Here is a 13,396-nt window from a genome sequence, read left to right as displayed (position 1 = left end):
TCTCTAATAATGCGGTAGTTTACTGTTTACAGTATCCTAAATATGTATATAAATATTACATATATACACATGTTTGTAGCTATGTGATATCTCACAACCGTACAAACTATGATGGAACAATGCAAGTGCTTGTGACAACAATACACACCTTAGTATTCTTGTGTTAGTAAGGATTCTAAGAATCTATTAATTGAGGTAATGATATTGTTTTCGTAATGATCTATGGAAGCAGTTATCTTATTTGTTGATATATCTTGATTCACATTTCTTTTTCATGTGTTACCCATTTTGTTGTTTGAGAACTTTCTCTATGAACAAGTTGGAAACACTGACCTGGTATTTATTCTCATACAGTATAACAAATGATTGTCATAAGCTGTTTTGTGTTGTTATATTGGTTTGTGGGTCCAACAGCATGGAATTTTCTCAGATCCAATGTGATGGTTTTACAAGGATATCCTTTGAATATGTTTTGATTAAGTGTAAGTATGTTCTTTGGACTTCAAGGTAGACTTGAGTCACCATAGGGAGATGTACGAAGAATATCTAGTCTATATCTGTTTTTAAAATCCTACCATGTATCAATTATATTTTTCCACTAATATTTATGATCATTTCTATTGCTATTTGAATAAAGTATAGCAATGCACTGAGTCATATATTCTACATACAGGATATAATAACTAATTTAATCAATATTGTGATTTCTGATATAAAATTCTAATTTAATTATAAATGGGCCAAATCGAGCCCAAAGACTTAGATGTTGGCTGCTATCCTGCAACCCATCTAAATGCAAAATTGGGTTGGACCAAGGCCCAAACCCAACCAAACTAAGGGTTGTGTCTACCTTGACCCAAGCCTAGTTCACCCAAACTCCAAACCTGTTTGGGTTAGACCATTCATGGGTTGGGATCTAGCCCGAAATGGTGACACCAGAACCTCACCTGCCACTCCGGCAAACCACATGAAGTTGATTAGGAGAGTCGACGTCAAGGGGCACACCACCCATGTCCGACGACCATGGTGGTGAGCGAGATTGGCCCTTAAGCTTTCAAAGCTTCAATAATTGATGACAAGAGACTCCCACAAGGTGTGAAATTCGTCCAAGCCAACGCCGAAGGTGACGATCGGATGAAGGCGAGGAAAGTCGGCGAAGAGAAACCATGGCATAAACCCCCACGATCACCGAGGAACTAAATTAATTGAAGAAGGTGGAAGGGGACTCATATGCGATGCTTTTGGTGTTATTCTCTCACTGTGACAACTCTCTGGTGACCGAAACTGACGATGGCAACCCCCGGCGAGGAAGGAGGAAGAAGGAAAGAGAGAGGGGAAGAGAAGAATCCTCCCCGTGATGAGAGGATCTTCTCCCTTAAATAGGGGAGAACGAAGTGAACAGTGGCCGCACATGCCAGGCATGTGTGGGCCTTTTTTTTGTGAATGTTACAATATAGGTCTCTACTCTCTACTGAGGTGTTTTGAGTCTTTTGACCATTTTTTTAAAATAATAAACTCATGGTTTCTTCAAAAGACCCTTCTCTAATTGCCTATCAGTTTCAGGTAGGTTTTGAGTCATTTCAGTGAGGCACTCGACCACAATAGTGTACAAACAGATATGAGATGAATACGAAGTTTAGGTCCAAATGCAATAACAGTGGAATGGTTTTGCTATTTAGTCTGATTGAAAGATAAAGATAGAGGAACAGTAAAAGTGATGTAGTGTAGTGAACTAGTGATGTCTATTGAACTTACTAAGTAAAGAGGGAGAGAAACATAAGAATAGCTTTTTGTATGTTTCTACATTGTAAAACAAGGTGGTGATAGAATTGCAGTTAAGCATTCTTAAAGGTAGAAAAAAGTGTTAAGACGAGGCTTCCATTATCTTGCTCTTGTGCAATCAGATAATATAAGATTATTGTAAGGCTAAGAGATTGGATTCTGGATGTTTTTCTTTTACAGTGATTAGATTTGTGTTAGTTCAGTCATTGATAATTTGTTATGATAGGAGACTTTCAAACTTTAATGCATCGTGCCAACTTTGTGAAAGCATGATAGTTCTTCAGTCATACTCTATTTTTTTTATGCTTCTCCATATTACAATGATGCCTTCACCATACCACCTTGAAGAATAAAATAATATTAGTCATTAAGTAAAACAAGTATTGTTGTTTTACTGTATCACTATACTTGCCTTAGGTAATGTTTCACAGTTCCAATTCATGAGTTCTTCTCTCATTAAACTTCATAATGTCCTTTATAATTTGTATGAAACTATGAATCATGCATTTCTGTTATGTAGTTGCTCGTAATTTCACTCTATTGATTTATCTTATATAATATGGTCTTTTACAAAGGCAAATGCTTCACTTTTCTGCTGGTTAATGGTAACAACCAGCTATTTTAAAGCATAAACCATGATGCATGAATAGTTATCTTAACTATGATCTTCATATCAATTTACACAGACAATATTCAGGAATCCAAATGAAGTTAAACCTTATGTGATTCCAAATCCAGAGCGCTGCAATGTGCCTGCTGCTGCTATGTTTGCATCGAATGATTCTATTGTTGTTGTGGATGTAAACCTTCCTGCAGCAAGTGTGGCCCTGCACAAATGGCAGCCAAACACTCCAGATGGCCAAGGAACACCTTTCCACTTTCAACATGGGAAAGCTGCTGCAAGTTCCGGGGGTGGCACACTCGCACGAATTTTCAGAGGGTCTGGTGGATCTGGTTCGGAAGTCTGCCATTTTCCTCAGGCAATAGCATTTGCTGCTTGTGGAATAAGGAGTTCAGCAGTTGTTGCCATCACATGTGATGGGGAAATTCTCACTGGTATGTATACCCTCAGGTCATCTTTCACCATTTAATATTCAACTTGCATAGCTGATCTTATAGTGTGCAATAATACATCTAGAAATTACTTAATATTCTTATCTGACTAGCCACATCATGATGCTACTCATTAGTTGTTAATGCTACTTAGTAAGAAGCTTTGATATCTACAATGTGCTGACTTCCTTAAGGAGATTACTGTTTACTCATCTTTCACCATAGTATATTTTTTTTTATTTGGTTTCTCATCTTTCACCTGAAGTCTATTTGGTATACTGTAATAGCATAATATGCACAAAATAAGTTTCATTGGATATGCTTATTGCATGTCATATGGTCTAGAGATTCTAGACCACCAAATGTAGCACATATTATTTATAGATTGCTATATTGTATTATTGATTATGGTTATTGCGGCTATATGGTGCCTAGACTCTAGACCACCAATGTAGCACAAATTATTTTTAGATTGTTATATTGTATTATTGAATATGCTTATTGCGGCTATATGGTGTATAGACTCTAGACCACTAATGTAGCACGAATTATTTTTAGATTCTTATATTGTGCTGAATGTTCTCTCTTAGTCAATTTACTTGACTGTCCTTGTATAATCCTGAAATGGTAATAAGAGGTTTCAACAATTCAGCATGCATAAGTGCAAAAAAATTTCCCCTCCTAAATATTACAACACATTCTGTTGACTTCTATGATGTATCAGTCTGACAAGGACAGTTCTTTGTAATATTACAAACTTTATGTGAATATTGAGCCTCTACTGTTGGTTGTTGCATTGAAAGTCAAGTTAATGATTTATCTTGTGATAGGTGGCCATGCTGATAATTCTGTGAAGTTGATCTCCTCAGATGGAGCAAAAACCATTGAAACAGCAGCAGGACATTGTGCTCCTGTGACATGCCTCGCTCTTTCTTCAGACAGCAACTATCTTGTTACAGGGTCTCGGGATGCTACAGTTATACTCTGGAGGATGCATCATTTGTCCCCTTCACATAAAAAAAATAATTCAGATCCTTCCTCAGCAGCACCATCGGCACCAAGTAGTCCTCTAGCTGGTGGTCATATCTCCAAGACTACTTCAGAAGCTAGTCGGAGGCGTCGGATTGAAGGACCTATGCATGTACTGAGAGGACATCTTGGGGAAGTCATCTGTTGCGCTGTTAGTCCTGATTTGGGTATTATTGCCTCCAGTTCAAATATTTCTGGTGTTCTTCTGCATTCACTTAGGAGAGGCAGGTTGATGCGGAAGCTAGATGTTGAGGCAGATGCAGTACGTCTCTCGTCTCAAGGAGTCGTGTTCATCTGGAACAATTCAAGGAAAAGTCTCTCCACCTTCACTGTTAATGGGATCCCTATTGCTACTGCAGTTCTATCTCCTTTCTCTGGCACAATCAGTTGCATTGAGATTTCAACTGATGGTGGATATGCTTTAATTGGAACCTGTTCTAGTGATGACAAGAAGAAAGATGATGATGGTACAACGAATTATGTATCTCAATTTAATAATGATGGTACTCAAGAGGACAGACCACATTTGGACAAACCCACTGAAATTATTCCTGTGCCTTCAATCTGCTTTATTAATTTGCACACCCTTAAGGTAAAAAGAAATTAAATCACAAGTTCTGGTTCAGTTTCTTTTTTGTTTACGTTCCTGTTTAGAGCACCAAGATTTAAAAATGAAAATGCTGACAGGTGTTTCATTCCTTGGCGCTGATAGAAGGTCAAGACATCACTGCCATAGCATTAAACAAAGATAACACTAATCTTCTTGTTTCTACAGCAGATAAACAGCTAATAGTCTTCACAGATCCTGCTGTAAGTATTACAAATTAGAATACAAGTTGTGCATAATGTTCTGAAATAAATTACAGGAATGTTTTGAATATCTTGTTACCAAAGCTATTTTGACTTCAAAGGAGGGAAAGCCAAAATTTTGTGCTACTTCAAATTCCATAATCAGAATAGGTTACTTCATTCATCTCGCTAATAAAAAGCAAGTTCAGCTCTCTTTGAACGACATGATTTTCCTAATTAGTTAAGACAATCTCCATGCAATGACTCAGCCATACACCGAAGGATGCAAATGGGCTATCCCTTAGATCAATTTTTTGTTTGCCATTTGTCCTTTCTTTTGTTTTCTCTGATCCAATTGTTGATTCATGACAGTTAAGCTTGAAGGTAGTGGATCAAATGCTTCGGCTTGGCTGGGAAGGTGATGGGCTACTTCGGTCATGATTAGTGTTGATTGTTGCAGCATACCAAGTGCGAAGGTTACTATGGTGAAAGACCATCGAGCAATGGCTTGATTCGGCCATGTGTATAATATTTGCTGGAGGTTGGAGATTGCTAGTTTTGTGAAGAGTAAATTGGTATAGTATTCAAATATATCAGGAGAAGCAGGGATATTAAGGAAGTTGTTGAGAAGTTGGGCATACTTTTCTTTTCTTGTATAATTCTTTGATATAAAGAAAATTTTGAATTTTGTTTATAGTTTAACACTTCACGATAGTTACTTCTTTCTTTGTGTAGCATCGATACATTTGTATGTAAATAACAAAGGAATGTGTCTTAGAGCTTCTTCAGTCTGCCTCTGGTATTATTGATATGGATTTACGGGCAACAATTGTGAAATCTTTTATGGATATGGAGATGGTTATTAGGTTACAAGACACAAAATGTTGTATAGTATTAATTTATTTATCTCGCTATTAGATCCGAGATGGTGTATATGGTGCACACAACATAAAAATATAACCACACATTTCCAGAGGCTTATGAGAAAGATGAACATGTTCGATAATTAAGTCACGAACCATCATCACTATGGAAGTATAACTACGAAATTGAGAATCAGATCTCAACCGCTTATTATTATTATTATTATTGTTATTATTATTATTATTTGAGAATAAAGGAGTTATACCTAATTATACTAAGTATATTATTTAGGATGTCTCTAATTTCATATGTTTCCCTAGACTTTCTTCTTGTAATCAAGATCATGCCACATTGCATATCTATCTGTCTGTCTTCTTGCTCCTGATTGATCTGAAGCTTCTTCATGGAGTTTTATATTAAACTAGCCCCTCTCAGACTTTTATTTAGCAATGTACACTTCAAAATTTAAATATAGAACTAGACATATTTTGCCACATCTGTAATTGTAAAACCACTGAACGGGATGACACTACTTTCAAATATTTAGTCTGTGTCTTCGTGGTTTTGTAACTCACTGTATTTAAGTTTGGCAGACAATTAGTCAAAAACTCCATCTCTGTGTGCAAATTTGAAAACTATTGCCACATGGCAGTTTGGTAATCTCAATCGCTTGATCCCAAGGGAGACAACCCAGTAGGTTTTGCTGTTGGGGATGTCTGTCCTTTTGGAGCAGCAATTAGTATCAAATCGTTCTTCTACTGTCGATTGGATGAGTTATATTAGCAGGACCCTAAGCTAAACTTGGCAGTTTAGTGTGACAGTGAAGAGACATTCTTGGAAGACTAAAGATTACTCTTTCTTGGGTTCTGAAACGACGAAGTCATAGTAACATACAAAGCTATATATTACTATTGATGCATCGATAGGCAACATTATATTAGTATCGTCAAAGGCTACTCCCAAGTGATCAGCTCTTTCTCCCTCTTCCTTTTGTCTTACTTTCTGATTTCAGTTGATAGGATAATAACATCACCAACTAGCTTGTAGTTGTAGATAGCCAACCTGGGATTTAGGAAGTGTACTTGGATCAAAAGACAGACATTCATGAAGCTAAATCTTAGAACCACCAATTGCCAACCAAATCTCAAACCATGCCAAAGCTAAAGCCAGTGCTACTTGTGTAAAGAAAGTGCACATATTTTGATACTTCACAAGAATGTTATCCTATGTAGGAAGAATATAAACCATTACAGCCAAAATTTCTGTAATTCTATCAATCTACTCCATTACATCAAAATAGCTTTCATCAATTCAGTTTGATATTGAACACAATCCTCTTAGCTAAAAATATAAAAAGGCAGGCCAATATCTCCTAATTATACTCAAAATTTAACTTCAAAAACTCTGGACTTCTCTCAATGGTTTGCATATATAGAATTAGATTCACTACATCTCTACCTATTATGAACAGATGGTCCGCGCTGCGCCCTCGCATAGTCCATCGTCACTAGGTTCGCCATCGCCCTAGCCTCCTTCAACCCTAGATTTTCTTCGTTAGACTCAATTCCTACTGACGACCGCACTCGTGTCCCTGAACTCACCTACATGATAACATGAAAAGATCTCAGCATGTACACCCTCTTAGGCACTTAATCCCTTAAAAGAAAATTGCCCGTCAAATTAAGATTGATATTGTGTTCTTAGATCAGTGTGTGTTAAATTATATAAGTGTGATGTATGTGCATGCATATGAATAGGATCATGCACGTAGACATTCCTCTATGTTTCTCACCACCATATATGGATCAAGTACTTCTCAGTTAAAAGGACACTCTTCCCTACAACCATCTAGAAATTAATTATAAGAGATTTGAGTAATTTACCTCTAATTGATTTCCTTCCGTCAAACCACCATGGGGAGAAGGCATTAAAACATCAGCTCCTGCAAATTACCCATGACTATTAATTCTATAGTAGGAACACAACACGAGCAATATTCTTTTCACTGATCAAACACTCTCTATGGTACAATAATAGGAGAATCAAGCCATAGCTACACATTATATCATCTGATGATCACTAATGTAGGTGATATATTGTTCACAAAAAAAAAAAACATTATATGCTCTAATTCTTCTATTGCTTGTTTCTAACCTATAAAGAGAGGTTATCTAGGATTGAAAGTCCAAAACTCATAGAGGTGGGGAGCACTAGATAGCTTTAGTAATGAGATGGAGGATGAGTTCTGGGCCCAACATAATCCACATTAATCCCTGGATGCTCCCTGCATCCTCGACGGCGAACGGGCTGTAAAACCCTAATAACTGATCTTGTTCGAGAAGAACCTGATATCGATTCTTCCTTCACGCCGACATCGTCTGAGCTATTCAATCCTTCAGTGGTTGCACTGTCTCGGATTTCATCAACCTTTGCTTCATCCTAAGTAAGGTAGAAGGAAAAAAAAAGAAGATTAATTAGAAGAGTTAGGCTAACCTTAGTATTGCATGTTATACATATATATATATATAGGTATAGGCCAACCTTGCTTGAGTGAGGCAGTGATGAGTTTTCCAAGTCCTTGAAATGGACACTTAGATGGCGAGCTTTGCATGAGCTGATAGAAAGAGAGAGAGAGAGAAAGAGGAGGAGGAGGAGGAGAAGAGAAGACATGGTGAGGCTTGATTGAGTTATAAGTTTTGTGGATGATGACATCAAACTAAAACATACATGAGATATATTGAGGTGAAATGCTGATAGTGTAAGGGGATACAGAGAGAGAGGGATGGAGAGAAAGATATCAAACTACCTTTCAGGTTCAAGGAAGAAAGTTAACATAGAGGTTATTAGGTTGTGAATATATAAGAGCCAAATGATATAGGAGTTAAATTAAGCCAAAGAGTTTTGATCAGAGACATCTATGTCTTAAAGTGAGGCAGTGATTTGGGAAGTTGGGATTGCTGTTAATTTAGCTGCAAATTTTATATAAAAAAAAACCCAATGTTTCCTCTTTGACTTCACTTTATATTATAAAAAGACAATGCTGCCTTTGATCCAAGATTAATCATACTAATCCATGGTAGTTGGTTGCATGTTACAACTCAATAAATTATATATATATATATATATATATATCTACGACCTATCCTCCCCCAAAGTACAACACTGGGGCCCATTTTGGGTGAGACGCGTGTGCAACCCCTCGTGGAGGAGAGGGAGGGTTCTTTGATTAAAAAAATTCTCCTTGCCACGTGGGAGAAGGACAGTTGGTGGTACTGGTGGTCCCCAATCCAAGGAGCATAAGTGGCCAGCCAATCTAGCGGCAAATGAGGTGCGGGGGAGGGACTCGGGATTCGGACTCGAGGGTTTGACTCGGACCGATGCCGGGTAAAGCGGCCGCAAGGGAGCACGTGCATCGGCGCGTCGGTCGGCTGGCTTCACTCGACTCCGTTGTCTCCACGGCGCTATCGGTATATATTGGAATAAGTTTTTTATGATTCATATTTATTTGCTTATATGATTTTTAACTTAATTGTTTCAACTTTATTTAAACCTACAATAAGTAGTTGTTACTACCGGTACAAGTGAAATTGATAGCAGCCTAGTTGTTTGGGTTCTACTTGTTAAGAATATTGTAATTAATATTTAGTAAATATTTCACTGTAATGTCTATGACTAGCATGCCCTTTGTGATGATGGTTATTAATTAAGTTGCTTAGTAAGTTAGCAAGCGAAATAGAGAAATTTTGCTGACTCATAATTTTTTTGTGACCCTTCTTAATCCACCAACACTTCGGATGGATGTTAGAAAAGTTAGATAAATAAATAAAAAAAGAGACACCAAGTCCATTTAATCTTGTAAAAGAAAATCTGGAATTGGTAGTACTCTTCTCCATCGGGATTGATTTCAACTCTAAATAATTATTATAAAAAAAATTATTTAGTAATTTAGTAATTTGACTCAACAGTTCAACTTACATAGCTGTATCTCTAAGAAGAGTTGGCCTTTTGTTATATCATGAATGATAAAAAAAATAAATCTTGTTAAAAAACTAGTTCAATTTTACAAACTATTTTGGGGTAGAAGTGTGGATCAAATCTTCAAATTTAGGCCCATGAACGGGTTATGGGCTCTATCCAATGTAAGCATTCCCGGACTATGATCACATAGATCCCAAATCTATCCACCTTAAACATCTTAACTAGAAGTCCATGATCCATATCAAGTCAAATTGCATTCCGTAGACAAAATTCGAACAAATTTAAATGTGAATCAATTTTATACATGCTTCTGTAGATTCGCATTCACAAAAAGGATAATATAGCACATACCTGGACCTTGTAGTGATGCAAGTAACAAGTGAAAACAACAAAAACCCAAGCAAAACACACCCAAAAAAAAAAAAAAAGGGAATCCAAGGAGGATAATTTATTTAAGAATTCGTGCATATTAATTATCCTGCCAAACCTATACAGAGATATGGCTGTACAATTTCACGCTGATTGAAGTCCCACATAGCAGGATATTTTATACCAGAGGTTATAATTCAACAAAAAAAAATAGAGTGCGAACAATTTAATGCATCATGTCATGCCCGAATGTGTTCTCCCCACTGTAGATTAAATAAAGGAAACCATCTTCATCTTTCTTGTCCTCGTATATTTTGCCCATCAAAGTTCCTGAGAACAAATAATCAGATATAATTTAACGTGTTTGATTATTCAAACAAGAAGTAAGCAGATAAGGTGAATTTTATGTTCTTTGTACCAGTAGGTGGAAGCACATTGTCCACAAACATAAAGATGGCTTTGTCTGCAGTTAGATTGATTCTCTTGCGAATAACATAGACAAATTGCCCGAGTGTCAAATCTGCTGGAACGAGATACCTGCATCACAGTAGGAGTTTACGGCAATGAATATCTCCCTTAACCTAATCAAAACTGAATTCTTTCGAGGAGCTGGTTGAGCAAATAAATGATATTCCTATTCTTTAGCTAGAACATTAAGTTGGATTGATTGCACAGTACTTCGTAGCTTGCAGGTTAAGAAAATAATGCAATAAAAGTATAAAAGTAACAAACTATACTATACTCACTTTTTCTTGTCAATGTTCGGCACATCACTCTTGTCTGCCTTCTCCACAATCACCTTAAAAGTGAAAACAATGAAATGTGTTTCAGCAGCAGAGCGTATCTTGCAAGATTACAGAATGAAAAATCCTAGAATGTAAGAGTAGCTTCAGCAAGATGTAGAAGCCTATGAGGTCAACAGTCACATGTAACAATGGTTGATTGGATAATACTTTACAACAAGTCAAGTACAGATGCTTCTTTGGTTATGGCTAATGACATACAATCCTTACCCCTAATCTAATTCTGACATTTTCTAGGCTTCTACCCTTCGTCTCAAATCTAACAATTGTGAAAAAGATCACATATAAAGACAACGGCCAAATTTATGAGACAAAGGTAAGATAACATGTTATAAAACCAACTTGAGAATGGATAAAAATAGATTACTTGTATACCACTAAGTTCCAAATCCAACAACCAGGTTACCTCTCAATATTTATGATGCATGCTCTTCTTGTGCAGTGAGTAGCAATATCCCAGAATATATTACAATCCATAACCCACAATCTACCATGGCTATAATTGCTTGCTTGTTGGTTGTTATGGAAACAGAGGGAGACGAGAGTTACTATGCCAAAACGCCAGCAGCTAGTAAACTTTCATCAACATATGACCCTCTTTAAAAGTTGCAAGAACATATGAACAGATGGAATCAGAAACATAATAATCATCACAAAAAATTTACTCGATTCGAGAACTATAACCAAAGGCTGTAGAAGTTTCAATCTTCAACTAATGCATTGATAAGTAAATCCAGTGAAATAGCAGAATAAGATAGTACAATTACCACAGGAAAAATTCATATATATTTTAAGAAATATCGAAGGTCAACAAGTTGAAGCATGCTAGGAGTTTCAGGTCAAAAAACTTCAACTACAACTTGACTCCTTAAACTGAATCCGAAGGCTAACTTTCCAATTTTACCAGTAACAATTGCTCACACAATCAAATAAAAAGTTACAAGCATCATGACAAAGAATAAGAAAAGATCAGGAAACAAAGAGAACTAGAGGATCAAACAATACCGGGACCCTATCTGAGTACTTCTGCCTTATCCTTGCCGCCTCGTTCTTCCTCTTCTCTGCACATTATTATTATTATTATTATTATTTTTAAAAACCCCCAAATCACCCATCAAAACAATAAAAATCACATCAAACCGCACAAATACAAGACTCATAGCACAAAAGCGACACCGACACGCTAAATAGATGAAGCGATCGCATACCAAAGTCATGCTGCTGCTTGAAACTACTCTTCGCCATCAATTCTGCAATCGAACACCACCAGCAGTTAGAAATCCCTCCTCTGCACAACTAAGAAACAACAAAGGAAGAGAGATCGGATCAAACCCCGAAACTAAATCAAGATGAAACGAATCGAAGCCCCAAGTATGCCTGAATTCAAGAGTACGAAAGCGTGGGAGAAGAGGAAAGGAAACCTTAGCTTAAGGGGGAAAACCACACGAAGGTTGGCGTCGACTTTGAGATCATTTATAAATTATTGGAGAGATAAGCCGTAAGCGGGGTGGGAAGAGAAAGAGACGTGGCGGTGACTCACCTTTACTTTTGGCTTGGGGGTAGGCCGTAGGATTCTCTGCAACCGGACTAATCGTTCTCTCAACTGATTTGACGTATCCATAAAAGTATTCAATTACAAAAACATCCTTATCTTTTCACTTTATCTTTTTTCGAGAATGTTTTTTTAAAAAACCACCGCAAACTTATACATTTTGTAAAAATAGTGTAAATGTAAATTAATCTTAATGCCGTTAAATTTTGTTTTTAAAAAAATATTTTCAGTACTTTAATTTTAATTTACATAAGTAAAATAATGTTCAGATATTTATAGGCATTAAAAGTACATTATTATCATTATATTTTAATTTGATTATTTATCGGTCTCCTCACATACTTATTTACTGTAATAATCTAATTAATATATAAATATAGATCAAGGAATAAATTTTTTATTCTCAAATACTGATCGGATAAAACAGTGAATTATGCTTTAATAAAATGTTCATATAAAAATGCGAATAAATTTAGTAGTATTTTTCTACTACTGACATATTGAAAGACATTATTTTTTATATTAAAATTTGAGGATGAATTATTTGTGTAAATAAGTATATTAGGAAAGACTTTTTTAATTTTCTTATCCCAAAAACACAAATAAAATACTCTTTATGTAATCGATAGCTACTAGCATTAGGTTAAATTTAATTAACAATGCTTTAAAAATAATTAAAGTAAAAGATAGGGCGTTTTCCATAAATTTCTCTTATTCTTAATCTTAATACCAAGTTGTGACCAGCTCAAACTTAATGAACAATAGATTACACTATGGTTAGATGCTCCTAATGAAGCTTGAGCCTTGAGCTAGATAAGTTTTGTGGACTCTTTTAGCTATGCAATGAAAAAAAAATAAATTAGTTGATAAGAATGATAATTGTGGGCTGGACCATATTATTCAACTATTATTATTATTATTATTATTATTATTATCAGAAATATAAATTACATTAGATTTATGATTTAATTATTAGTTTACGTCAACAATTCAGATTGCGTCCAGTGCTTGCCTTAATAGAGAGGACTTCAAAAGCGTTTGAGTGTATAAAAGAAAGAAATAATACAAAGTAAAGAATATAAGATTAAAAATTAATCTTATTTACAATAATTGAGCCGACTCTATTGTATCTTAGATTGTAATTAGTTTCAAACATAAGCCTTAAATTCTATGTATT

General features: G+C 35.9%; 2 protein-coding genes across 6 annotated transcripts in view; one reads left to right on the top strand and one right to left on the bottom strand.

Annotated features, from left to right (window-relative positions):
• Positions 1-5,441, top strand: part of LOC140781700 (BEACH domain-containing protein C2) — a 36,397-nt gene extending 30,956 nt beyond the window's left edge. For all 4 annotated transcript variants that reach the window (XM_073127804.1, XM_073127803.1, XM_073127802.1 and 1 more), the window contains exons 29-32: positions 2,469-2,838; positions 3,666-4,456; positions 4,552-4,674; positions 5,026-5,441. In XM_073127804.1, coding sequence (XP_072983905.1) covers positions 2,469-2,838; positions 3,666-4,456; positions 4,552-4,674; positions 5,026-5,094 — 1,353 coding nt within the window. In that variant the 3' untranslated portion in view covers positions 5,095-5,441. The remainder of the gene's footprint in view (positions 1-2,468; positions 2,839-3,665; positions 4,457-4,551; positions 4,675-5,025) is intronic.
• A 4,483-nt stretch (positions 5,442-9,924) lies between these two features.
• LOC140781706 (autophagy-related protein 8f-like) lies at positions 9,925-12,214 on the bottom strand. 2 transcript variants are annotated; one of them, XM_073127816.1, is made up of 6 exons: positions 12,089-12,214; positions 11,876-11,963; positions 11,673-11,728; positions 10,611-10,663; positions 10,283-10,401; positions 9,925-10,194 (listed from the first exon to the last, which is right to left on the bottom strand). In XM_073127816.1, exons 2-6 carry the CDS (start codon positions 11,910-11,912, stop codon positions 10,091-10,093), a joined length of 369 nt encoding a protein of 122 aa, XP_072983917.1. In that variant the 5' UTR covers positions 11,913-11,963; positions 12,089-12,214; the 3' UTR covers positions 9,925-10,090. The 2 variants fall into 2 exon arrangements, with proteins under 2 accessions (XP_072983917.1, XP_072983918.1); XM_073127817.1 differs by having other exon boundaries at positions 11,876-11,917; positions 12,000-12,133.
• Between the last annotated feature and the right edge of the window lie 1,182 nt (positions 12,215-13,396).

Source organism: Typha latifolia, chromosome 2 (genome assembly GCF_019914945.1).
Source record: "Typha latifolia isolate L0001 chromosome 2, TyphaL0001v2, whole genome shotgun sequence".
NCBI classification, from domain to species: domain Eukaryota; kingdom Viridiplantae; phylum Streptophyta; class Magnoliopsida; order Poales; family Typhaceae; genus Typha; species Typha latifolia.
The sequence above is the reverse complement of the archived record's forward strand: the minus strand, read 5'-3'. Positions and strand labels throughout refer to the sequence as shown.

Excerpts from the sequence above, each read along its gene's own strand:
- LOC140781706 (XM_073127816.1), bottom strand. The coding sequence starts at position 11,912 with ATGGCGAAGAGTAGTTTCAAGCAGCAGCATGACTTTG. Across the intron at positions 11,729-11,875 it reads CAAGCAGCAGCATGACTTTG|AGAAGAGGAAGAACGAGGCG; the intron begins GTATGCGATCGC and ends AATAATGTGCAG. Across the intron at positions 10,402-10,610 it reads CCGAACATTGACAAGAAAAA|GTATCTCGTTCCAGCAGATT; the intron begins GTGAGTATAGTA and ends ACTGTGATGCAG.